Genomic DNA, 23,659 nt, shown 5'->3' on the forward strand with positions numbered 1-23,659 from the left:
TGCTCTTTTTTCCATCTCCTTCCCTCTGGTTTCATGATTTTGTTTTCAAGAATTTGTGTTTCAGCTTGGGTGATCATCTCTTGGTCATCTGTTTCTTGAGTGCCTAATGAATCAATTACCTTTTTAGCTAACATCTTTTTGTAAGCAAACTACAGCTCCGTTTGTAGCCACTGTGGTGGTAGAACTGGGCCCTCTCATTTGGTGGCTTTGAAGTTGACATCTGCTGGAGCAACGATGTGATCCTGCATGGTCCTTTCATTCACAGAGGTAAAATAATTGTGTTAATCCCCACAGCCAAGATGGGTCCGCAGTGAATGCGCTTACTGCTGCTTTTGTTGATGGCAGAGTTTGCTGGGGCTCAGGTACTGAGCTCTGTGGGGACTTAACACAAGCAAGCACATTGCGTGAGGACTACAGGCTGAGACTTGGGCAGAGCTGGACATGAGCATGGTTAAAAAGCACCACAGATCTGCCAGAGCTTTCACTGGACGAGTTGGTGATATAACATGAAAAGATCCTGGCTTTTTTTTTTTTTTATCATCTGCATGCCTAGAATCTGGTAGGGAGAGAAGGGAGGGCAGGTGTTCCCTGGTAAAGCAGAAATTCGGAAAAAGGAAACAAGTGTGCTCCAGACATGGAAGCCTCTGGTACGGTCCCTGAATAATTCCCTCTTCCTGTAGCTGCAGTCCCATTTGCTGGTGCAGTTCGTTACCATCTCATGCTGCTAATTAGTCCCAGCTAATGCTGGCTCAGCAATTTCCCTCTTGGGAAAGAGTCAACATCTGAAATGGACAGTCTTATTTTTATTTTTTTTAATTCTGACTCTGAAATGACATCTTCCTGCAAAGCCAAAGATCGAGAGACTGCCATAATAAAGGAAAACAAACTTCTGATTGGAACCACTGCATCTTTATTTCGTACTATAAATAGAATTCCCCTCTATTTCCCATTCCCTTACACAAGTAAATGAAACGTGTAGCTGCATGTACCTCTATTCAGTAAAATACCAGCACAAATGGCTTTTTGCCATGAGGTAAGCCAACTGTGTTTCGAAGGCACTCTGCGTTTGGTTACAGTTGCATGCTTTACACTTACACCAGCATCTTGTGTTCGGCAACGCTGCCGGCTCTTCGCGTACTTCTTGGTGAGCTCCTTGGTATATGAATGCTCCTCCTGGATCTAGGGCTGACGCCAAATTACTGTGCTTTGCTTCGCTCTTCCCCACCAGCATCGGCACTTAGGTGAACAAAAAGGTGGTGTTCAGGTGATAAGGAACTGAGATGTACGGTGCACCTTGTGTTTACAGAGCCGGTTTTCTCCGGGGATGATCTCATCACTTAGATGTCCACAATGAAACTGCCTGGCTTACCAACATGTAGCTGACACAACCAGCTCCCGCTGGTCATCTCGGAGTCATCTTGACCTTTAGTCTCTCTTATGTCTGCTGTACACAGCTTTTTATGTGACTACGTGACTATATGTTGAAGAAACTGCAGGTTCTGCTGAGTCTTTGGACTTCAGGTACTTCACTTCTTGTCTTTCGTTAGGCTGAGCGATTAGGTAGGGCTGAAGAGGGGGAGAAGGTTTGGCTGTAGTCTTGCCAAATGTGTTTCCTGCTACTGGCGGTGCTTTTCCACAGCGTATGACAGCAAGCAGTGTGGCTTCATAGCATGGCTGGGGCAGAGGCTCTAGCATTTCGGAAGACGCAGAGGAGGGCAAGGATTTGCAGTGATCTGGTAGTCTAACAAGAGGCGCGGCTCTGACTCGCTGCTTTTAAGAAAAGTTTCTAGAGTGGAGGGAGCGCTGTGTAATTGCTTCCGGACACCAAGACTGCCAACTCCTGGATCGACATCTGCTTGTTGAGGTAACAGTTGTACTGAGCCATGGTCAGCCTTCCACTCTTCAAGGCGTCCTCAATTGAAAACTCCCTACCGGACTTTCTGTCGAGGATCACAGAGGATTCCCCGTTGGGACCCTTTATTGAGATCTCTTCCCAGTCACATTCCTGGCTCTTCAGCTTGACAAACAGGCTCCATTCAATGAGGCCAAGCACGTGAGCTTCCTCAGGAGACATTTCCTTGCCTGTGTCGGGATCAATAACCACAATGGAGCGCCTCAGGTGGTTCTCTCTCTGTTCCCTCTTGATAGCCACCGTCTTGAGGCGATTCTGGAGTTGCTCGATCTCTGCATCTTTTTCTCTGGATAACTGCTTCAGCTCATCTAACTCTCTTTCCAGAGCTTGGAATCTGGAGTCCAGGTTTATTCCACTGTCCATGTGGGTCATGTTTCTCAAATCCCGCGCTTCTGTTGCCGTGAGTTCAATCTCTGACTGCAGTCTCCTTGTTTCCATCAGCAGATTCTGTTTTTCAAGGTGTAGTTTGTGGTTTTCCTCTCTTAATAAGTCTAGCTCCTTTGACGACTTAGAGTTGTTGAACTCCACCTCGGACAGCCTGGTTTCGAGCCTATTGATATCTGCATCTAGCTCCCTCTTACGCCTGCTCTCCTCCTCCAGATTGCTCTTCAGCTTTTGAATCTCATACTCCGTGTCTCCTTTGTCCACTTGGACGCTCTCTGAAAAGACCACTTTCTCTTTGACCTCCATCTTCTCCAAAGAAAGAAGCTTCTTTCTCAGGGCTTCCAGTTCAGTTTGCAAGACTTGTCTCCGGTGCTTTTCTTCTTCTAGCTCCAGCTTGAGGAGGGAGTGCTCCTTCTCTTGCTGGGGATCTTGCTGAAGGATCACTTTCTGTTTCACAGTTACTCGTTCTGTTGTTTCTCTCTCCTGTTCTTCTAACTCATTCAACCTAATTTTCAGCCTCTGCACTTCCAGTTCCGCCTCTCTGCGGGCCTGTCTCTCTTTCTCGAGTTCTTCCAGCTGACGCTCTAGCTCAGACCTCCTCCTCTGCAGCTTGCGGAGCTCTTCACGGAGGGAATCAATTTGCTTCAGCTCGCTCTCAATGCTCTGCGAGAAGGAGTTGACTTCAGCTTTCAGGGCAGGATCTTGCTCGTACTTCACTACCTCCTGCTGGACCACTTTCTCCTTCACCTGGGAAAGCTCTTCCTCCTTCTGCCTTACCTTCTCTTCTTGGAGTAGCCGCTCCCTCTCCAGGTCAATGTGCTTCATCTGTTCCTCTGCTAGCTGCACTCTCAGAGACTCGACCTCCTCTCTAGTCTTGGGGTCTTCACGGAACTGCAGAATTTCTTGAACAACTTCCTTTGTGTGCACTTGGGGTTTGGTATCTTTCAAAGCTTGGATCTCTTGTTTCAGCTGGTAGATCTCCAGGTCAGCTCTCTCAATTGCTCCTGTCCTCTCTATGATTTCCTCGCGGAGTCGCTGTAGCTCCTTTTCAGTTTCTGGATCGTTCTTGTACTTAATGACCTCCTTAATAACTTCTTTGACTTCTACCAGTGGCCCTCTGTTCCTCAGAGCAGCCAATTCATTCTGGCAGCTCTTTAGTTGCTCGTCACCACCCCGGTACCTCCTCTCCTGCTCTACCAGCTCCAAACGGAGGTTGGCAACTTCATTTTCAGCCTTAGGGTCTGGGCGCACAATCTCACGCACCTTCTCCTGTACAACCACCTTGGCGTTCTCTTCCTCCAGCAGCTGGATCTTCCTGAGCAGCTCAGCCTTTTCCCGCTCGTTGGAACGACCCTTGGATTTCTCATCTTCGTACTGGCGCCGGAGCTCGTTCACCTCTCTCTCAATGGTCAGGTCTTTCTCCACCTTCAGCACCTCCTTGACAGTAATTTTGCCCTCGGCGATGGCCCGTTCTTTCTCAAGACGTTTGAGCTTCTCCTGGAGGAAGCTGAGCTCTTCCTCATGCTTCTGCCTAAGGGCACTCTCCCTCTGCTTGTTTTCTTGCAACATCCGGAACTCCATCTCCAGCTGGGGATCGTTCTGCAGCTTCAGCACCTCTTTCTCCGTTACTTTCTCCTGCTCTTTGTTCTTCTCGCTGGACAGCACAGCGATTTGTTGGCGCAGCATATTGACCTCGTTCTCTCTGGTCCCTTCCTGCCTCCTGAGCTCTTCCAATTCTTCTTTGAGCCTCAGGATTTCATCAGCTTGAGCCTTGTCTTGTTCAATGCGCAACACCTCTTTCACTATGTACTCCTGCCCTCCTTCTCTCTTCTCGTGCTCCAGAACACGCAGCCTGATTTTAAGGGCCTCCAGCTCATCCTGGAGCACCTGGTTCTTTCGCTGCTCTTCCGCTAGGTTTTGCTGCAGCTTGTGGAAGCTCTCCTCCAGCTGGGGGTCAGGCACTTTCTTCACCAGTTCCTTCTTAACTACCGTTTCTTGGGGCTTCTGGTTTTGCAGGTGGACAATGTTGTTCTGAATGGCTTTGATCTCAGCTTCCAGCTGTTGCCGACGCTGCGTCTCATCCTCCAGCTCTTTCTTCAACTTCCAGACTTCTTCCATGGGCCTTCCAGACTTCTTGGTCTGGACAAATTCTTGTGTTACTTGAGCATCTGGTTGCTGTTGTTGGGGAGGGAAAAAAAGCAAGTAGTTAATATTACCAAATGATCATACTTGGTGCTTATCTTCCGTGCCTCCTGTAACAAGACCACAGGAGGATGTTAATCTGGGCTAATGGAGGCTGCCTACTGCCAACACTGAACAGAGCACGTTGGCAAACAGGCTTCTCCTGAACTGATCTCTGGATTTCCGGCCTGAAAATTGCTCTCAGTGATGCCAGTTGCTGTCAGAGCAAAGCTTTGAGCCATGAGGGACACAAATTCTGGGGGACAGAATCCATGAGGGACACAAAAAGGAAGTGTTAAAAATGACATGGAGCTTCTGAGGATGAGGGGAATATACTGGTGTGGGGACTGGAAAATGCAGAGAGGTCGTGTGCCCAACTCCTGGCAAACTGATCGAGTCTGCTGGCTGATGGGCTTTTGGGGCAGGAAATCCAGCTACATTTGTTTCCAGTTCAACTTGTAATAGCAAAAACACGTGTATATCGTGTACACAAATATTCTTTCAGGATCACACTGCCACAGCCTGTTGGAGCTGTGTCGTATCCATCTACCAGCTGCAAGCACAGACCCAAACTGATGGCTGCAGCACGCTGACCCTCCCGAGCCTCCCCGTGTGCAGCACGTGCTGGCTGGCCCTCAGTTACCTGCCGCAGGAGGTTCTGAGCGAATTCCAGGTTCTGCAGCCTCTGTTTATTCACAGCATTTACTTCGGTGAACTTGGCTGCCAGAACAGCTTCCTAAGAGGAAAAAAAAGATGCATTCAGCCAAGCTGGAGCCAGAGGTGTTTGGTCAAGACTTGCTGAACAGAAACAATGGCCAGGCCCTAGAGCAGTAACGCTGGGTGCTTTTCTAAACCCTTCCTACCAGCTTTGGGGGAGGATGGGTGGTTCTTGTGCACGTGTGCACGTTTACAGTAATCTCACCTCCTTAGACTGAATGTTTCCTACTTGAGATTTGCAAAAAGATCCAACCGAGGAAGAACCAGGTGGACGCTTCTGGCTGCTTGCCTCGACAGGCAGGATGAGTTTGAGATGGGTTTTATACAAACAGATCCAGCGTAAATCGGTGGCTCGTAGCCTGCCCTCTCCATAAGTATTTATTTCTAGGATGCTGTCTGTGGCAGTGACATTTCACTCCCTGGTTGAAAGTCTTGAGAGGAGAAATGTTTTCAGGATTTGGGCTTGTGGGAAAAGGAAGTGCTTCCTTTCAGAATGAAGTGCTAAATCTGGTGTTTTCCCTCCCTCGTTCTGGCCACCCCATCCCCAAAAATCAATGGCCTTAGAATGATGAAAAATTCCTTCCTCCCCTGCAGTCCCCTCTGGGGCCAAGGCTGCTGACTGTAAAATAATTGTTTGAAAAATCCCTGTTGGTCCTATAAAGCTGTCATCTGCTTTAGCTGTCTGTAGGCTACTGCTTAGTTACCTCCTCTTTTACTTTTGCGGCTGGAGACTGGAGCCTGGGCTTCTTGCTTGTGTACCCGTTCCGTCCACTCTCTAGGTCGAGGATGGACCGTAGCTTCTCTGCTTCCAGCTCGTAGTCCTGCGGGAAAAGGTTCCCAAGAGAAAGGTGAGATTACCGGGTCCCCTTCATGAGTGGGTCCCTCCTGGACCCCGACTTTCAGGACATCCTCCCTTGGCCCAGGGTTTGGGCGAGTTGCTGAGGGCGGGGGGACGTGGAGCGCTTTGGCAGAACGTCCTGGCAGGGTGTGAGGTGGGTGCTGCCTGTCCTGCAGCCCAGTGACCGGAGCTGTGTGCCCAGACTTGCCAGGTACCGCACCGATAGTGGGCGTGGAGTGGAAACCCTCCTTTCACAGGCAGCAAACCCTGGCTTACGGCCAGGCTGTCTCAGTGTTAGAGCACACATCACCTGGGTTTGGCTCCTCAGCTGTCTGGGCAAGGGCACTAGGCTTCATAGGCCTTCTTTAGGCAGCTCTCTGTAGGACATGAGGAATTCTCCCACTGGCAGAATTGCAGCTCTTACCTTCACTGCCTGCTGGTATTGCTGAGCTGTGGTGGAGACCTTCTGCACCTCCTGTTCCTTGCTTGCGATGTCACCGAGGAGCGCCTAGGATGTGTGGAGATGCATGTCAGAGGGAATGCCAAACCCAAAAGCTTCGTTAAGCCTTTGTGAGGGTTGCCTTTGGAATTACAACACTGAGAATTGCAACCTCCTAGAGCTGCCTTGCTACATACAAACAAGTCACAGATAGGAGAATGGGACCTTACAATGTCAAAATAGGTAAAGCCAGCAGGTCTGTACACTTCTCCATTTTATGTGCAGAAGCTGTCTAAACCTATTCATTATCTTTTTGTGTTCCTTTTCCTCTCCCCCATGTAGCCCAGGGCTCTTGTGAAGAATTACCACTTGGTTCTTCAGCTTCACTTCCACTTGCTGGATGTTGTCGGTCTCCTGCGGCTCGTAGTTGGGTATGTTGCAAAGGAACTGGTTGATCTTGTCATAGTTGGTGCGGTAGTTGGAATAGGCGCTCCTGGCTTTCTGTAGGGTCTGCGTTCTGTAGGGGAAATCAGCTGAATGTCAGTACTAGCACATCTGTTGTCTTCTGCAAACAGGTCCCGCTTCCCCTTCCCCCATTCCCTGAAGACACAGGTTTGAGCCAGTCGTTCTCCACCCCACTCTTCTGCAGGAATTGGTGCCACATGGTTGGTATAAAAGGAAGCAGAAATCAAAGGAGAAAGGAGTCACGGGGTGACTGCAGGGGGGAAACGAGGAGGATGCTGAATACTGGGTGTAAGCCTTTAGTGAGATAAGAAGATACAAGACGTGACATGATCCGGGCAGAGGCAGATGTGGGTGATGACAGCTCAGGCACTCTTACTGCACCCACACAGTGGCCAAAGCAGTTGCTCTTGCCAAAGTCCCCATCTCTGTTGCAAGAGCACTTCCTCCTAGAGGCTGCCCACACCTACCCAGTGCATGCCAGGAGCCTCTATTGCTTCCTCCTTAGTCCTCCCTGGAAGCACTTCTGCAACTGCTTGTTCCTAGACTGTGCTATGCCTCTTCCAGATGCTGCTCTACTGTAGATATCCCAGCTCTCCAGGCTGGTCCAGTTCCAGCTAGATGCTGTCGTGGAATCTTACCTGTGGTCAATTTGTTTGCTGAGGTTGTTGAAGCGCTGGTTGAGTTTGTAGAGCTCTGCTTCCTGCCGCTCGATGTCAGGGCAGTGCTCTTGGAACTTGCTGGCCAGGGTGTTGGAGCACGTCTTTGTCCTTAGCAAGTTCTGCTCTGCTTCATTGAGCAAAAACCTTTTAGATTGGAGCTCGGATCCCATGGCCTGTGGAAAAAGCAGGAGAGAGAAATTCCCTGGAGCTGCACAAGTGCCAGACTTTCATCACTGCTCCCCCTCGACTCAAGCTGTTGTGCTGGAGCTGCAGATGATGCTAAGGACTGGCTGAGCTGCAGCAGTGCTGCAAGTTCTGGAGAAAAGCAAGTTAGAGCTGAACTGTAAGAAGAGCTACCTGGTAAACCAGCTGGGGAGAAAAGTGAGCTCTCCCTTCTTTGTTAATCTTTAGAAGCAAGCATATGGTGTGTGAAACGTTGGGTGCTCCTCCTGCAAATCCCCCGGGTTACCCTGTGCCTCCGGAAGGAGCTGTGAAAGCTCTTGCATGCCAGTCTAAACACGAGGCCTTGATGAAAAAGCTGAAGAAGGATGCGAAATTGTGGCCCAGTTCTTGGCCTTTCTAGCAGAAGGATTGCCAGGTCAACAGGTTTTCCTTTCCAAGATAACTGTTCCCAGCACGCTGACAGGTCCAGCCCTTTTCTGTACCAGGCCCCTGCATTGCTTTCCCCAGACCACCATATCTTCTGCTTCTCTGCTTGCCCATTAGTTAAATCAGAAATACTCAACCAGCATTTGCTTTCTGCTTTGGGGATGGGAATGGTTTGTGTTTAAGGTTCCTCTCCTCCCATGAGAGCACCTGCTGAGCTACACCTGGCAGGAAACTGGAGAAGCTGCCTCTGCTCAGCTGTGGGCATCACTGCAGTCAGGTGAGGTCCCAGCTGGGGGAGCCCGTCCCTTCACCTGCTGCCCCACGTTTGTGACTTGAGCAGCAACTCCCACAGCTCTCCGAAGGTGTTTCTGTGTGGGGAGCACAGCAATAGGGTAGAAAACTGGCTGGAGATGGCACTCACCAGCAGCTCTTCTTTCTTGCGATCTATCACGCGCAAATCCTCTGGCACGGTGTCATCTGTCACCAGCTTGTTCTCATACGTGGACAGCAGGTCTCGGCCCTGCTGGAGGCTCTTCTCGAGGTGCGTGGCCACCTCAACTCTGCATGGACATGAGAGCAAAGGTGTTGAAGCACACCTGCACCAGTTTCCCGCAGCAGGCCAGGCTCAGGCCGTGACTTACTTCTCCTGGGCGGCGCTGAGCAGCTGGACCACGCGCTCGTACTTCTTGGTGGTGTTCTCCACCTTGTTCTTCACCAAGGTGGCGCTGCCAGTGTTGGGCACGGATTCAATGAACACCTCGCACTCCTGGATCTTCCTCGTTTTCTCTGGTTCAATGCGACGGACCTCATTGGTAATGTTCTGCAGGAGGAAAATGCAACCTTTGTAGCAACTGAACCAGGACCTGGTGGCTACAGCAGAAACTGGCTGACCTGCAGCCGTGTGCTGCGAGAAGGGAGGGCAGGGCTGAGGGGTGCATTTGGTGGCCGGTGCCCTTCAGCCCATGGGGAACAAGAGGATATTCTCCATCCAAGTTTGTATCCAGCTCTGTTGGGGCAAGCTTGCTAGCACTTAGGAATGCTGGCACAAGGCAGCTCTGGCTGGGGGGGCTGGTTCACAGCAGCTCCAGCTCTGCTGGAAATGTGCCGGGCTCATCTGGACCCCTGGGCTCTGCGCCCTGAAGGATGACTTCTCGCCTGGACAGCCGAGCGCTGCAGGCAGTTGGAGCAATTTGCTTTCACTTGTGGTGGCACTTGGCTTTTGACACAGCCCTTAGGAGGTGATGTAACCAGGAACCGAATTTCCTCCTAAAACAAGGGAGGATTGTGGCAGCGAGCCTGGCCTAATTAGGGGTCAGGAGGAGAGGAAGGCAGCAGGACGTTACAGCACTGGAGCCTGGCGGGGCAGGTGCTGAGCTGCACACAAGGAGAAGCAGTGCCCTGGAGCTTAACTGTTTGGGCTGTGTTTCTTCTTTAGCTACTGGTGGTGGTGGCACTGCTCCATGCCCTCGTGCTCCAGGAGCACCTACAGCACCCTGAAGACCACCACGGAGCGCCCTGTGGGGGTCCTGGCCTTGGGAGCAGGGTCCCCGTGCAGCAGCACCTGCCTGCCTCATACCTTCAGGTCCTTGGAGCGCTCGGTGCTGTCCTGCACAGCCCGGCTCTGTTCCAGGGGCGGGCGGAGGTTGGCCGTGATTGCTTTCTCCAGCTTGTCCAGGTCGCTGTGTACTTTCTCCAGCCCTGCCAGGAGCTGGCGGCCCTGAACTGATGCAGCGTCTGGGTGAGGAGAAGGGAGCAGGTTAGAGCCAGCTCAGTCCCACCACACAGGACAAAACCCACGTCCTCCTCGGCTCCTTGCCCGCTGTGACCACAGCTTGGCTGCTCCAGCCCCACACGTGTCCTGGTGCTGCCCGGGGGCCCTGGACAAGGGGGAAGCTGTTGGTGATGTCCTCTCACCACAGCCAAGCAGCAGCCCAACACTTCAGCCATGGGTGTGAACCAGCCACCAGTAAGAGCCCAAGGGAGCACTGGACGGGGCTGTCCCGTTCCTGTGGGGTCCCCCTCCCTGCAGGTATTTGGGATGGGTGAAGGTGGCACTAAGGGATAGGGTTTATACATCAGACTCAGGAGGTCAGGCTCATGGTTGGACTTGATCTTGAAGGTCTTTTCCAACCTTGATGTTGCTCTAATTCCGGGGTTTGGAGCGGTGTGTGTGTGTGCTGTGCTCCACCCTCATCTCCTGGGCAGGAGGGCACGAGTGTCACAGCATCGCGGGGTTGGTGGTTGAGGGGACAAGGCAGAGCCCCCCCCTTCTAGTGCCTAGGGAGGGATAAGCTAAAGGCTGCCCAGGCAGAGCCCCACCTCCGATGCTGTCGGCCTTCAGCCCCTCGTAGCGCTGCTGCAGGATGTTCTTGCAGTTGGCAGTCTTTTCCTTCACGCTCACAAAGCTGTCAGCGATTCTGCAAAATGGGACAGCACAGGACTGGGGTCAGAGCCGGCCCCTCGCCCCCCAGCACCCGTCCTGGCAATGGAGGTGGGGGTGAAGCCCAGCCAGGGGCGCCCTGCAGCCTGATGGCTGGTGGCAGGGGGGCAACCGAGGTGCCAAAGGGATGCCTCCCCCCCCGAGGAGGGGAATGTGGATGGAGGGGTGGGGAGGGCAGAGGCTGTGGTGGCAGCAGGAGGATCTGGCCTGGCTGAGCTGCACGTACTGGTCTGCCAGCGCTACCACCTCCGGGTCCGGAGGGGGGATCATGAAGCAGACGCCCGGGGCGCTGATGGCATCTCCAGTGCTGTCTGTCACCTCCCAGACGTCCCCGCTGTTCTTCTGCAGGGTGTAGTGGGCTCCGCGGGTTATCTGGCCCTAGGGGACAGGAACGGGCAGTGGCCACAGGTCAGGATGTGCCTCCCACCCCGCTCCACGCGCGGCACCGCCCAGCATCTGCCCCGTGCAGAGACCTCCTGCCCTGCTGCTCCCTCTGCAGTGCCCGGCTCTGAGCCGTGCCTCCGCTCGCAGCAGGGCCGGGACATGCGGGGACAGCACCCATGGGTGCTGGGGACACGGATGTGCCCTGACTGCACCAGAGGGACGGTGCTGGGAGTGAATTTGGTCAGAAACACGCCTGGATGTCGTCACCATCCCGCTGTGGGAATGTGATGGGGCCGAGCTGTCGCAATACCAAGGAGGGGGTGTGACAGGCACCGTGTCTCTGCGTTCCCCCGGCCCCATCCTGCTCCTCCCCAGCTGCACAACCTGCTCGCCTTGTCCCCGCAGAGCCCGTTCCTTCACCGGGTGTCACCTCTGGCCCCGGCACCCCTGAGAAGCCCCCGGTGGTACCTGCTCGCCCTCGTACTCGCACAGAGCCTCCACGGGGACGGGCTGCGGCGGCGGCTGCCGGCGGTGCCGCAGGGGCAGGACGTGCTGGCTGCGCTCCTGCAGCGACCGCACCACGGCATCGTACTTGTCCAAGGCCTTCTCCTGGTCCTGGCATGGGGGAACGACCAAAGAAACGTGGGAAAGAAGGAGAGGAGTGAGCTTCTGCACCCTCCCAGCTGGGGAAGAGTTCACACCGTGGCTGCTGTGGTCCTGTGCCAAGCATGACCCTGTCCCCCCCACTGCTTTTAGGGCCAGGCTGAGGACGGGGGCTGTGTTTGTGTGGTCACCGTGCTGTGGCACCAGCCACAGGCATCTCCTGCTTGTGCAGTCCATGGATAGCCCCATCCCCAGCAATTAGCTCTAATTAGCCCCTTGGAAAGACTCTCCAGGGGTTGCTGTGGCTGGCTGTGCAGGGGGGTGTCCTGCAGCGGCTGCTGGGCTGGGAAAAGAGGGGGGGCTCCTGGCACCCTGGGATGTGCTGCAGCACAGACAGGTCCCAGTAGGTGACCCCACAGCTCATCCCACCAGCTCCTCCAGCAGTGGGTCTAATTATGCTCCCGCCCTTAACGAGCACTGGCTCAATGAGAGAACAAATAAAAACCAGCCCAGCGAGCAATTACATTGCTGTGGGAGAGGCAATCTCTAGCTCAAGGAGGGGGGGGAAGAGCTGGGCACAGGGAGGCAGCAGCAAGGGCTGGGTGCCCGCCCCGGCAGGGCCAGCACCCATGGGTGCCGTGGGGATGCTCCGGCACCCCCTGGTCCTGCCTCCAGCAGTACTCACATCCAGCTCCCTGAGCAGCAACTCCAGCTGGTATCTGTCCTTGAACTCGGGGCTGTATTTTTGGTCCAGGTCTGTATCCACCTTCTTCAAGAGATCCTGGGCGTCCTTGGCATCTTTCTGAAACTGTCGAAAGGTGAAATCCCCGGTGAAATCCCCGGAGAATCCCTCCCCTGCTGGAGCAGAGGCACGGCCCAGAGCTGCCCGCAGCAGGAACGCCCCAGCCAGGCGGCGTGGGCAGCAAAAGCCTCACAAGGGCATGGAGAAGGACGAGGAGTTGCTATCTGCGACAGGGGAGCTAGGGAAAGACTGCTGCAGGCAAAAATAATGGGGCAGCCTGCTTTTTGCATCGTTCAATGCAGCTTTCCCTGCCCTCCCCGCCTTCCATTTGGGTTCCAGGTGGGCAGGGTCGTGCTGTCCCCAGTGCCAGCACAGAACGGGGGGCTTCTCCCAGCGGGGGCTGAGCGGGCGCCCACGAGAGGCAGTGCCTGGGCTGGGCACCCCGCTTCCACCTTGGCAGGAGCCTCGTCACGTCCTCAACCCGCCCAGGCTGTGGGAGAGGAATCCGGCCCGACCTGCTCCCCGCGGAGCCTCCCCGGCTGCCAGATGCGGTTTATCGGGCAGCCATCTGTCTGCAGCACCCGGCCCTCGCGCGCGCTCCCCGCGGGCAGCGCTGCAGGTGCAGGTCCCACACGGAGCCCTTCCGCTCCCGGGGGGCGGCGAGGTGGCAAAAGTTGGAAATTGGGGGAAATTTCTCCTCAGAAAGGGTGGGGAGGTGGTTGCGGGTTGCCCAGGGAGGTGGTGGAGTCATCGTCCCTGGGGGTGTTAAGGAAAGGCTGGACGTGGTGCTTGGGGACAGGGTTTGGTGGGTGATGGTGGTAGGGGGGTGGTTGGGCCGGATGATCTTGGAGGGCTTTTCCCACCTTAATGATCCTATGAGGAGCTGTGGCCAAGCAAGTACTGCGCTGGCATCTCTCTGGCCCAGCAGTGCCTCACAGCCCCCAGGCTCTGGTACCTTGTGGAAGTCCTCCATGAACTTCAGGTGGCTCTCCTCGCAGATCAGGAAGTTGAGGTACTCCTTCCAGTCAGCATGGACCGCCTCGATGTGCGCCTGTAACACCGTGCGGCCTCAGCGCTTCGTGTGACAGGACAAAAGCAGCAGCACCCGCCCCGAGCAACCAGACCCCGAGGGGCTGCGAGCCCCCCCCAGAGGCTGTCAGCCCCCCCCAGAGGCTCCTGGCTCAGAGCTGGGGCAGCAATGCCATAAAGCTAGCCCAAAGCTGGGGTGCTGTGATGGGACTGTGGGGAAGGAGGCGGCAGGTCCTGTGGCCTGACGTCCACCTTGCCATCGGAGGTGGAATGTGACAACGCAATTTGTCCCTTGAGGCTGGCCCAGGACAATCGCCAGAGGAACGGGGAGGGTGGGAAGAGCTACTGGGGATTCTCCCCACTCCCCCAGACCCCCCCACACATGCAGGTACTTCCCGCTGGAGGTCCCACGCTGGAGTGCCCCAGGGGCTGGAGAGCCCCAGCGCTCACCTCGATGGCGTTCTTCCCGGGGTGGTTCTGGGCCAGCAGCTGGTCCCCATCCGCGTGCAGCTTGTTGATGTCCTCCTCCTTCTCCTCCAGCTTCCGATGGATGAAGTTCTGGAAAGAGACAGGCGGGGTGCTGGTTGATGCCCACACCAGCAGAAGGTTGGAGGTGGGGTTTAGGGACATGGTCTAGTGGGTGACGGTGGTAGGGGGATGGTGGGACCATCTTGGAGGGTTTTTCCAACCATAATAATCTGAGGGGACCCTGGGTTAATCCTGGCTGTGAGGGCCCGAACAAGACCAAAAGCATGGTGTTCCCCTACTGCAGCTTTCATTTTTCCTTTCCTTGCAGATGTTGCTGAAGGTGAGATTTTTGCCAAGCTAACACTGAGCTGAAGGAGAGCATTGGGACAACTCAGTGCTGCAATTACCGGTTCCTTCCACCCATTTTAAGTTTTGATTATGGCTCGTGTCTGACAACTTGTTTGCCTGGAGAACAACCTGCTCTGGGAGGCCAGGAAGTGTTTGTCACGAAGTGAATTCTGGCAGTGGCACGATGTGCAAGGGACACCCACTCTTCTGTGTAAGAACCCATAAAACACTCCCCCATCACCCACCACAGGTGTGTAATGTATGTCCTATATCACAGAATTACTCAAATATGTAAATATTTACGTGTGCAAAATTCAGGCATGCACACACACTGGCATTTTTGAATAGACAAATAGGGGCTGGGAGTAAACACCTTAGCTAACAGAACACAGATCAGGGGATAGAATTTAATTTGCAATATTTTCCCCCAGGAGTGATGTTAATAAACATCACCTCTCTCGTAAAGGCAGAGAAGATTTGGAGAAGAAACTAAATGTTATTCAGTGAAAGGGAAAATAAATAAGTAGCCCCTACAGTGGTTACACTGCCGGGTTCCCTCTCTGCTTTATTTCTGGTGGGAGGTGAGGACTGGCGTTACTGCCCTGTCCCCTGGAGGTCTCGAGGTGCTCCCTGACGGAGTGGGGAAACCGAGGCAGAAGGGGCGAGTGTGCACCCACCTCGTACTGGCGGCGCCGGCTCGGGTAGTCCAGGTTGTGGTCGCTCCAGTCGTAGTGCGTGCGGTCCTTCGCCTGCTGATCCAGCCAGTAGAGCTTGTTGGTGCAGCGCTGCATGTAGTCCTGCAGCGCGTTCAGGTCCTGCTGCCGCTGCTGCGAGCTGGCCTGGGAGGGTGAGGGGGGAGCTGAGCCCCACGCTCCGTTCCCCACCCCACAGCGCGGCTGCAAGGGGCTCGTCCCCTCCCCAGCCCCCGTCCCAGGGGTCTCCTACCAGCAGCTTCTGGTACTTGGCTTGCACGTCGCTCGCGTAGTCCTGGTAACAGGAGGAGAAAGGCGACAGTCAGGAGGGTGGTTGAGGCAGGGTGGGTGAGGGATGGGGATGGGGATTTTATGGCCTTTGCCTCCTCGTTAAGCTAGGGCCAGTGCAGGATGCTCAGCTCCGAGGTCAGGAGCAGGGCTGGGCACCCACCCAGCTGCCCGTCCCCCCCCACCCCGACATGGCATGGCCAAGCTGACCTTGGTGCCTTCCTTGGTGACGTGCGGGCCGATGGCCATGACCTCGTTGTGGAAGATGTTGTGCTCTTCTACCTGGCTGTTGACCAGCGGCAGGTCAGTCCCGAAGCCCTTGCCACATAGCGCGTCCTGCAGCACACAAGGGGGGGGGGGGGAATTAAGGACAGGACAATGGGGCATGGTGGCCACAACCTGGCTCCTCTTGGCCACCAGAGGTTGGACAGGAGCAGTGCTGGGCTCAGACAGGCTCCGCTGGCTCGTGCTGAGGGACACAGAGGCTGGCATGGGCTGTGCTCCCCCATCCCGGCACCACAAGCTGGATTTGGGGTTTTGAGAGGTGGAGGTGATGCAGCAGTGCTGCTGGGAACCACCGTGCACCACGGACCAAAGTAGGTGGAGGCTGGGGGGTGGCAAGGCAGGGAAGAGGCCAAGCCTCCAGCATCTGGAGGAGAAGCCAAGGGGGGCCCTGGCAGCAGCCTTCCCGTGACCGCCGGGCAGTTACTGGGAAACCAGCAGCGTGTGGTAGCAGGATGGGAGCCAACAGGCACACGCTGGGACAGAAGTCCCCAGGCAGGGGCACTGGTGCCCCCCTCAGTACCTGTTTCTCCTCGATCACCGTGGACCAGTTGACCTGGGGCTCGATGTGCTGCAGGCAGAAGTTGTAGATCTGGTCGTGCTTCACGCGTAAGTTCGCCACTCGTTCCTTCAGCTGCCGGATGCTGTGGGAAGGGAAGGACGAGGTAGGATGCAGCCCGTGGGCACGGACCGGGCCGGCCATTAGCTGGAGGTCAGCCCCCGCCAGCCCCGGCAGAGGCAGCGCCCTGGGGACCTCGGCCGAGTAACTGGGCTGGGCAGGCATTGAGCAACGAGCTGGGGAGCAAAAGGGCAAAGGCTCCGCGTGCCTGTCCCCTGCCAAGGCCCTCAGCAACGCCTCCAGCTCGGGGCAGGGGGCAGATGTCGCCCCAATGTGCTTTGCCCAGCACTTTATCCACAGCTGGAGAGCAGTGGTCCCAGCTTGGTAGGTGCCCGGGGACGGCCACAGGGTGTGCGTGGGGGCTGCTGTCTCTCTGAGTCCCTGGAGAGGGCTGTTCCCCCCCCCCCCAGTACTCACTCTTCTGTGATCATGTCCCCCTGGGGGTGCTTCATGTGCCTGGCGATGGCCGCGTCCCCATCCAGCACGTAGAGCAGCTTGTCCGACTCGGTGAGCTTCTGAGCCGTGAGCTCCTTGTACTGAGCTAGCTGGCAGGCCTTGAGCTTGTGCAAGTCCTGGGCAGGCAGAGAGGGGGGAGAAACGATCGCAAAGGGGACAGCAGCAGCATCCAGCCTGCCGGGGGGTGGGTGCCAGGCACGGTGTCCCCCACCCATGCTGCTGGGCTGCAGCGCTGGGCGGGGTGGCTGGGGGGCAGGAGGAAATTTTGGGTCCCTTCTGCCACCCCCAAGGGGGTCTGCGTGCTTGGAGGAGCCTGCGGGCGTGGGGCCGTGGCTCGTACTCACATTCTGCATGCGGGAGTCGGTCTCCACGATGTTTTTCTCCACCTGGTCAGCATTTTTCTGCAGGCGCTCTATGAGCTCGGTCAGCTCTTTGCTGGAGATGCTGGGGAGGAAGAGGAGAGGGAGAGGAGCTCGTCGCCCCGTGGGGGGCTGCTCTCGGCACACGGTGGCCCTGCCACATGGCCGGGGGCCAGCCGAGCCCGCCCGGCGCTGCAGCTGCGCGTGACTCACTGCTGCCTTTCCAACACTTTCCAAAACACTCCGAAACGCCGCGCTGCCAGGAGGGGGGCGGTGGCCGGGGCCTTCCCAGCGCGGCAGCAATGGGAGCGATGCCGCTGCCAAGCCCGATCCTCCCTTGGCACGAGGAGCAGAAGGGCTGCTCGCAGCGCAGGGCTCAGATACACACCGACCCCGCTCGCTTTGCCCCAGCACCCCCAGCCCCTCCACACAGCTTTTGCCCTCCCCAGCACTCGTACGGAGCGCTCTGCCTGCAGCAGCCCTGCCTCCCTCCGGAGACATCTGCTCTGCAAAGAGGTGCCCAGAATTTACACCAAATAAAAGGGGACGGGGCAGCGCAGGCTGCATCTGCGCTTGGGCGCTTCGCCTCCTGCTAGGCAGCGTTTCTCCTTCCCTCCTCTGCGTGCGCAGGGTGAGGGGGGTGCCAGCCTCTCCCTGGCAAGGTGCGGAGCCGGCCGCCTGCTCTGCTTCACATCAGCGAGGGACTGCACGGGGCCAGCCAACTGTGCCCGGCAGGGACGGCTGAGCTGGAGCAAACGCTCCTGCTAATGCACGGAACGGCCCGTGCCACAGTGTTTTCATTGCCGTGGTTATTTTAAACATTTCATCTCCTCTGTCACTTGGGCTGCAGCATCGCTGCGTGCCAAGAAGCTGCGAGGTCCCGGCTGGCTCCACGCCCCGCCGGCAGAGCAGCGGCGCTTGGGGCTGGAGCACCGCAGCATCTCCCCTGCAGAGCTGCTGGCATCGCCCCGTGGGGCTGGCCCAGCCATCACCCACAGCACCAGCACCGGGTTTTGTGCCCCCAAACACTGGCGGAGCCCGCAGCTGGCTGCAGCCCGGCCGTGCCCGCTTTGCCGTGTGGACCGAAGCCATCGCTGAAGCCTTGGCTCGCTCCGATCCCAATCATTTATCGAGTGGGGATAATGAGCCTTAATGACCTCATTACATGGTGGCGGAATTAATCTTTATGCGGCGCTTGGAAATGCTAATTGCTGTTACAGGAGCCCTGTGGCTCCTGCACAAGCTGCTCCCTGGAGGGCAAGGGGATGGGGTCCAGGCAGGGTCGCAGCGTCCCGGCTGCGTGGGGGCTCCTGCAGCAGCCCCTGGTCCCTCCTGGGGGCTCGGCCACCCCAGCACAGTGTGAGCAGCCGGTCCCTGGGGAGGGCTTCGTGGTGGCATCCCCGGACACGTGCCCTTGGGAACAGCACAGGGTCCTCAGGGGCCACGCGTGGTCACGGTGAGGATACTCCGGTGCTCACAGCCCTTCCGATGTGGTGCTGGGGAAGAAGAGCTTGGCCAGCCGGGTCTGGCCAAATTCCTCCCAGCACTGGTGCTGAGTTTCGGAACAGATGCCTGCCACACGTCCTGCCCTTTTTCAATAGGAAAAAAAAAAAAAAAAGCCCCAGGCTTGTTCCTCCCCACCTGAAGCCGCGCCCCTGCAGGCTGGTGCTGTTTGACAGATCCACGGAAGCTCGCGCTTCCCCGAGAAGCTGTGGCGTGGGCAGGGTTTGTGCTGATATTTCTTTTTATAGAAGCTGCATCACCAGAATAGTGCTGAGCGGGGTGGTGGCTTGTGTCTGTCACCGCTGCTTGCCAGGGCGAGCGTTGGCTTCTGCGGCCGGGTCCCGGCTCGCCCCGTGCCAGCCCGGCTGCGCAGAGGCCGGTGCAGTCCCTGTGGCTTTGAGCGAGCCCGGGGATGAATCTTTGGGGTTTGAGTGGATTGATAGCGTGGCTGGAAAAGCCATCCCAACTGACTGAAGAAGCTTGGAGCTTTTCTAGCTCTGGTTTTGATTGTGCAGAAGAAGCTTCCAAATTGTATGAAGGACATCACGTTAAGCAAGGGCTGGCTTGGGATCCGTGGCAATGCTGCACATCAGCCGAGGCTTTCCAAGTTGCTGCTGGGGATCTGGTGACCGCAGAGCTCCGAGGGCTCTGCATCAGCACAGCCCATCTCCTGCATCGGGACCCAGCTCTGCCGGGAGCATCCTCACGGCCCTGCCGGGACAGCTGGCATGGGGCTGATGCGTCGGGGTGAGATGTGCCCCGTTTTCCTGTGCCAGGGCGGACGGTTTGCCCAATAATCCAGGGATTGCTGCTGAAGTACAGGTGCAGTGCTTGGGCAGGGAAGAGGAAACGCAGAGAGGCTCCGCAGTGCTTGCTTGCAGCGAGCAGGAACGCGCTCTGGTGGGCATCACCCTGCTCTCCAGGCCTCGCCTTACCCAGTGCAGGCAGCAGGAGAGGTTTGGTGTCTCCAGTTCATGTGAGAACCTGGCAGGGCTGGCACCTGCTGGGGCTTCGGGAGGGGGAAAGGTGATAGAAACCTCCCAGGGGACCTGGCCCAGGTACCCGCGACCTGGACACGGCAAGGAGCCCGCAGAGGAAAAGATGAGGCAAGGCCCAAACAATGAGGGCTTTGTCCTGAAAAAGGAGAAAAAAAAAAAAAAAAAAGGAAAGAAAAAGAAATCCCTGGAAAAACTGGCTTTGCCATTTCTGAAGAACTTTAACATTTCCAAGGACTTTTCTGGTGACAGAGGAAAAAATGATAGCATTCATGAAAAGCTGCGTTTGACAAAAGCCCTGCTGCTGTTTCAGAGAGGCCGCGGGATGGCCTGGCCGGGGCGAAGGAGCGGGGCTGATTCCAGGGCGAGGGGAGGGTTTGCTCCGGGTTTCTCGCAGCTGGGGAGCAGGGAGGAGGCAGCCGCTCCACGCTCGAGCATCTGTTGATGAAACTTGTATCAGCACAAGCGTTGGAGCCGTTCTCTTGCTCTTCAGGGAGAGGAGATGTTTTTGCTGTGGCTCACCAGGCTTGGGAGGCTTCCAGCTTCACTGAGAGCTGCCTGGAGGTGCTCGGTGTTCCCCTGCAGTGCCAGTGGAAAGAGCCCAAAGACTCCTCTGGGGTGCGTGAGCATCCCGCGGAGCAGGGGACCCCCTGTCCCCAGCTTTTCAGAGCAATACCCTGATTGCTTTGAGGAGGCAGAAACTTGGCTGCTGAAAACTCCTCCCGGGGAGGCTGCATTGAGGGGCACTGGTTTCCAAGACAAATTCTAGCCTGGACCATCACCACCCACCGCCCCCTACCAGCACATTCAGCCTCTCGCCTTGTCAGCACGTTCCCGAGCCTCGCAGCCCACCACGAAACACCGCCTGCATTTGCTTTTCAGGGCTGCAGCTCGGCTCACCAACGCCCGGTTCCTTTAGGGGGCTCAAGGTCTGCCTGCCAAACCCCGACTGAGGTGCTCCAGCAAAAGCCCGTGCACCCGCTCAGGTCTCTGACTTGTGCCGAAATTTGGACCCTAATTAAGGGTGTTCAGATGGACATTTCGTGGAGTTTCAACCGCGCTGGATGAACGTGGTCCCCGGGAGAGCTCCCGTTTGTGCTGAGAGCTTGGGGGCTGTGCTGGGAAACCCTCCCAGCCTCCTCCGCAGGCTGCAGCCCCCCCCCCCCCGTGTGCGGTGCCCCCTCCTTAATGCCCCTGGGCCGCTCAGGGCTGCGTTGGCACGGGATTGTGGTGGAGCAGAGGACAAAGGGGCCGGGCTTCAGCTAGCGTAACGCTGGTTTGGGAGAGATGGGAATCTGGTACGGAGCTGGGAGCAGCGCACACGTCAGGGCGGAGCTGGACAGCAGGGCTGCCAGGCTGAGCCCGGCTCGTTGCGCTTATGTTTATCTTCCCCTGAATTAATGGCGATACATTATTGTAATGTGCATGGAAATTAAAGCAAAAATAGGCCAGGCGATGGCGAGGCTCGCTGCGCTATAAATACAGAGCAGCTCCCTGACTCACCGGTTGTCTATTCATTACTGCTGACTCCAGCCCTGCAAAACAGCCTCCAGAAATCGGTGTCAGCCCCGCAGCCAGGGCCTCCGCCGAGCCTCCAGCACCAGCCCCAAGGTAGGGCCGGGCTGGGCAGGAGGGCGCTGGGTCTCCTGGGATCCCGCAGCCGCCCCGTGTTTTACACTTCCTGAGCTCTCCATGGAAGAGAGGAGTGAAACCTCCTGCTTTCGGAGCATTTTGGGTACCGGGGAGGGTGACTGGGGGGGGCTCCCCCATCTGTCTGTATCCTGCCTTCCTAGGGGCACGGGACGACCCCACCGGCACCACCGCTTGGTCAGCGCTCGGCTCCTCCAAGCACCGCTCACCCAGAAAAATGCTTTTTAAAAAAAGCATTAAAAAAAAATAAATTATAAAAGTCACTTACGTGCTGCACCCCCAGCCCTGCCCCTCCTGGCACATCCAGCCCTGGCAGCTCGGTCTCTCACAGGGCTCCTGGGGATGGTGCCCTTGCCTCCCGTCTCTTTTTGGAGGGATGGAGAGGGGATGGGGATATTTTTGTGTAGGGATTTGGACCCTGGCCCTGTCCACTCGTGCATCGGGAAGACAGAACCACAGAAAATGAGGGCTGAGGAGCATCGCCTGCAAACGGCGGGGGAGGGAAGGGTGCTGGGTGCTGGGGACGTGCTCCGGGAGCAATGGGTGCTGCCGAGGCCGGGCACACCAGGGACCCCGGCTCACCCTGCGCATCCCAAATCATCTTTGCCTCTCTGTGGCTCTGCAGGGTCTAATGCCACTTCTGGGGAAGCCACAGGGACGGGGACGGCAGCTCCTGGCCAGGGTGCAACCCGCTCCCCAAACCAGCCCTCGGTCAGCGCCGTGCTGCCCCCGCGGTGCTTCGGGGCTCGGTCCCTGCCCTGGAGCTCAGCTCTCGCCCACCCCACAGCCCCTCTCCGAGCACGGGACGAGGCAGGACGGCACGCACGGTGTTGAAATGCCTGTTCCCGTTTCCACAGCCTGGCGTTCGGCTGCTGTTGGCAGCCCTGCTCGGCTCTTCCAGCAGCACGGGCGGGCGCTGGCGGGGAGCCTGGCAGCGCCTGGAGCACGGGCCGGGGCGGCGGGAGCTGCTCCTCTCCCACTGCCTTCTCCTGCAAGTGGTTCAACCGGTCCCACGCCGGCTTCCCCATGGCGGGGATGTTTCCCCACAGCGGGGAGTGTTCCCCGGACTCCCAGGTGTTTGTAAACTCCAACGCAGGAATTAACAAATTGGGGATAATGGGTGCAGCCCCCTCCCGGCTGTGCGTGGACACTCGGGAAGCACGGACCCGCTGCAGGGAGGGAGGGGGGCCCAGCCCCAGCCCCGTGCTGCTTCCCCAGCTGGCACAACCCAGCCCGAAACACGAGGTTTCGTTCTGCCCCACAGCCTCCAGGGCGGGCGGCCTCCCGAGCCCCAACCTTCACCGCACCCAGCTGCGGGCACCGACCCCAGCTGGCAGCTGGGGACCCCAGGGCACAGGCACCAGCCCATGGGTGGGGATGGGGGGGCAGGTGCCCACGTCCATCCCCTCCCAGCACCATGACGCTGCTTGGGGTCCCAAGCCGTGGGCCCAGGCACGGTGCTTCTCCCTGCCAAGCCCTCCGCAGACGCAGCGGGGCGTTCGCACCTTCCTCCGGCTGTGGGATCGGGGGCTTGGGGCTGCCCCTCTCCTCCTGGGACAGGGTACCTGGGAACCCCTGAGCCAGCCTGGCCCCAGAGAGGGGACCCATTTGGTCCCCTGGGCTCCCAGGCCAGGGCAGCACCGTCCCCTCTGGGGACCCCTCCTTGGTGCAGGGAGGAACAGGGAGGCTGCTGCTCTGAACCGAACCCGACATCTTCCGAATCGAGCTCAACACCAAATCGATCCCAACACCAAATCGATCCCAAGGAGCTCTTTGGGCAGAGTCCCCTCTGGATCGCGCAGCCCGGGGGGCGGCCGTGCGCCCTCGCGGGGAGCAGAACCTCCCTTTGATCATTTTAACCGCGTCCTTCCGACGGGCACGTCCAGCCCTGCTCCTTTCCATGCCCGGCACACCCGATACTCGTCCCCAAAAAGCTGATGGCGAGGGGAGGGCAGCAGCCACCGCCCCGCGGCGGGCACCAACCCCGGCGCCCCGGTGCCCGCGACCCCAAGCGGGGCTCTCCGCACCCCCCCGGGGCCGGCAGCTCGGCACCGGCAGGCGGGTGGCGGGGCAGGGGAGGGGGGCAGGGGGTCGCTCACCTCTTTTTCTGCACCGAGGGGCTGTACTTCCCTTTGTTGCGCTTCCTGAAGAGCGAGTGCATCGCGTCCCCGGCCGGCGCCGCCGCCGCGCTCCTCCAGCTCTCCGCTGCCGCCGGGAGGCTCTGAGCCGGGACGGCGGCGGGAGGCGGGGCGGAGGCTGGGGCTGGAGGGAGGTTGGAGGCTGGAGAGAGGCTGGAGGGAGGCTGGAAGGAGGCTGGAGGCTGCCTCCTGCCCTCCCGGGGCGGCGGCCGAGGGGCACGGCCGGGGCTGGCCCGGGGCGGGGCCGGGCGGGGGCTCCCCGTCGTGGCCCCTCGCCCTGTCACCGCGGTCCCCTCCCCCTGGGAGCCTCCCCGGCTTCCTCGTAGCCCCCCCCGAAAGCCGCTGGCAGGGCACCCCCAGCTCCCAGCCTCTCCTCCTGGGGGGTTCTCCAACCTCTGAGCATCCCCGTGGCCTCCGCCCATGCCCTGTGCTGGGGGCAGGCTGCGGGGGGGCTCGGAG

General features: G+C 57.9%; 1 protein-coding gene across 1 annotated transcript; it reads right to left on the reverse strand.

Annotated features, from left to right (window-relative positions):
* Positions 1-887: 887 nt before the first annotated feature.
* PPL (periplakin) lies at positions 888-23,397 on the reverse strand. The gene is made up of 22 exons (XM_068698805.1): positions 23,162-23,397; positions 16,900-16,999; positions 16,517-16,671; positions 16,004-16,124; positions 15,409-15,534; positions 15,164-15,205; positions 14,896-15,057; positions 13,853-13,960; positions 13,329-13,424; positions 12,317-12,439; positions 11,497-11,643; positions 10,871-11,022; positions 10,524-10,621; positions 9,781-9,938; positions 8,846-9,024; positions 8,626-8,764; positions 7,575-7,768; positions 6,838-6,988; positions 6,457-6,540; positions 5,899-6,015; positions 5,121-5,213; positions 888-4,471 (listed from the first exon to the last, which is right to left on the reverse strand). The coding sequence occupies exons 1-22, from the start codon at positions 23,221-23,223 to the stop codon at positions 1,787-1,789; spliced, it is 5,292 nt and encodes a 1,763-aa protein (XP_068554906.1). The 5' UTR covers positions 23,224-23,397; the 3' UTR covers positions 888-1,786.
* Between the last annotated feature and the right edge of the window lie 262 nt (positions 23,398-23,659).

The sequence above is a fragment of the Anas acuta genome, chromosome 15, assembly GCF_963932015.1.
Source record: "Anas acuta chromosome 15, bAnaAcu1.1, whole genome shotgun sequence".
NCBI lineage: Eukaryota > Metazoa > Chordata > Aves > Anseriformes > Anatidae > Anas > Anas acuta.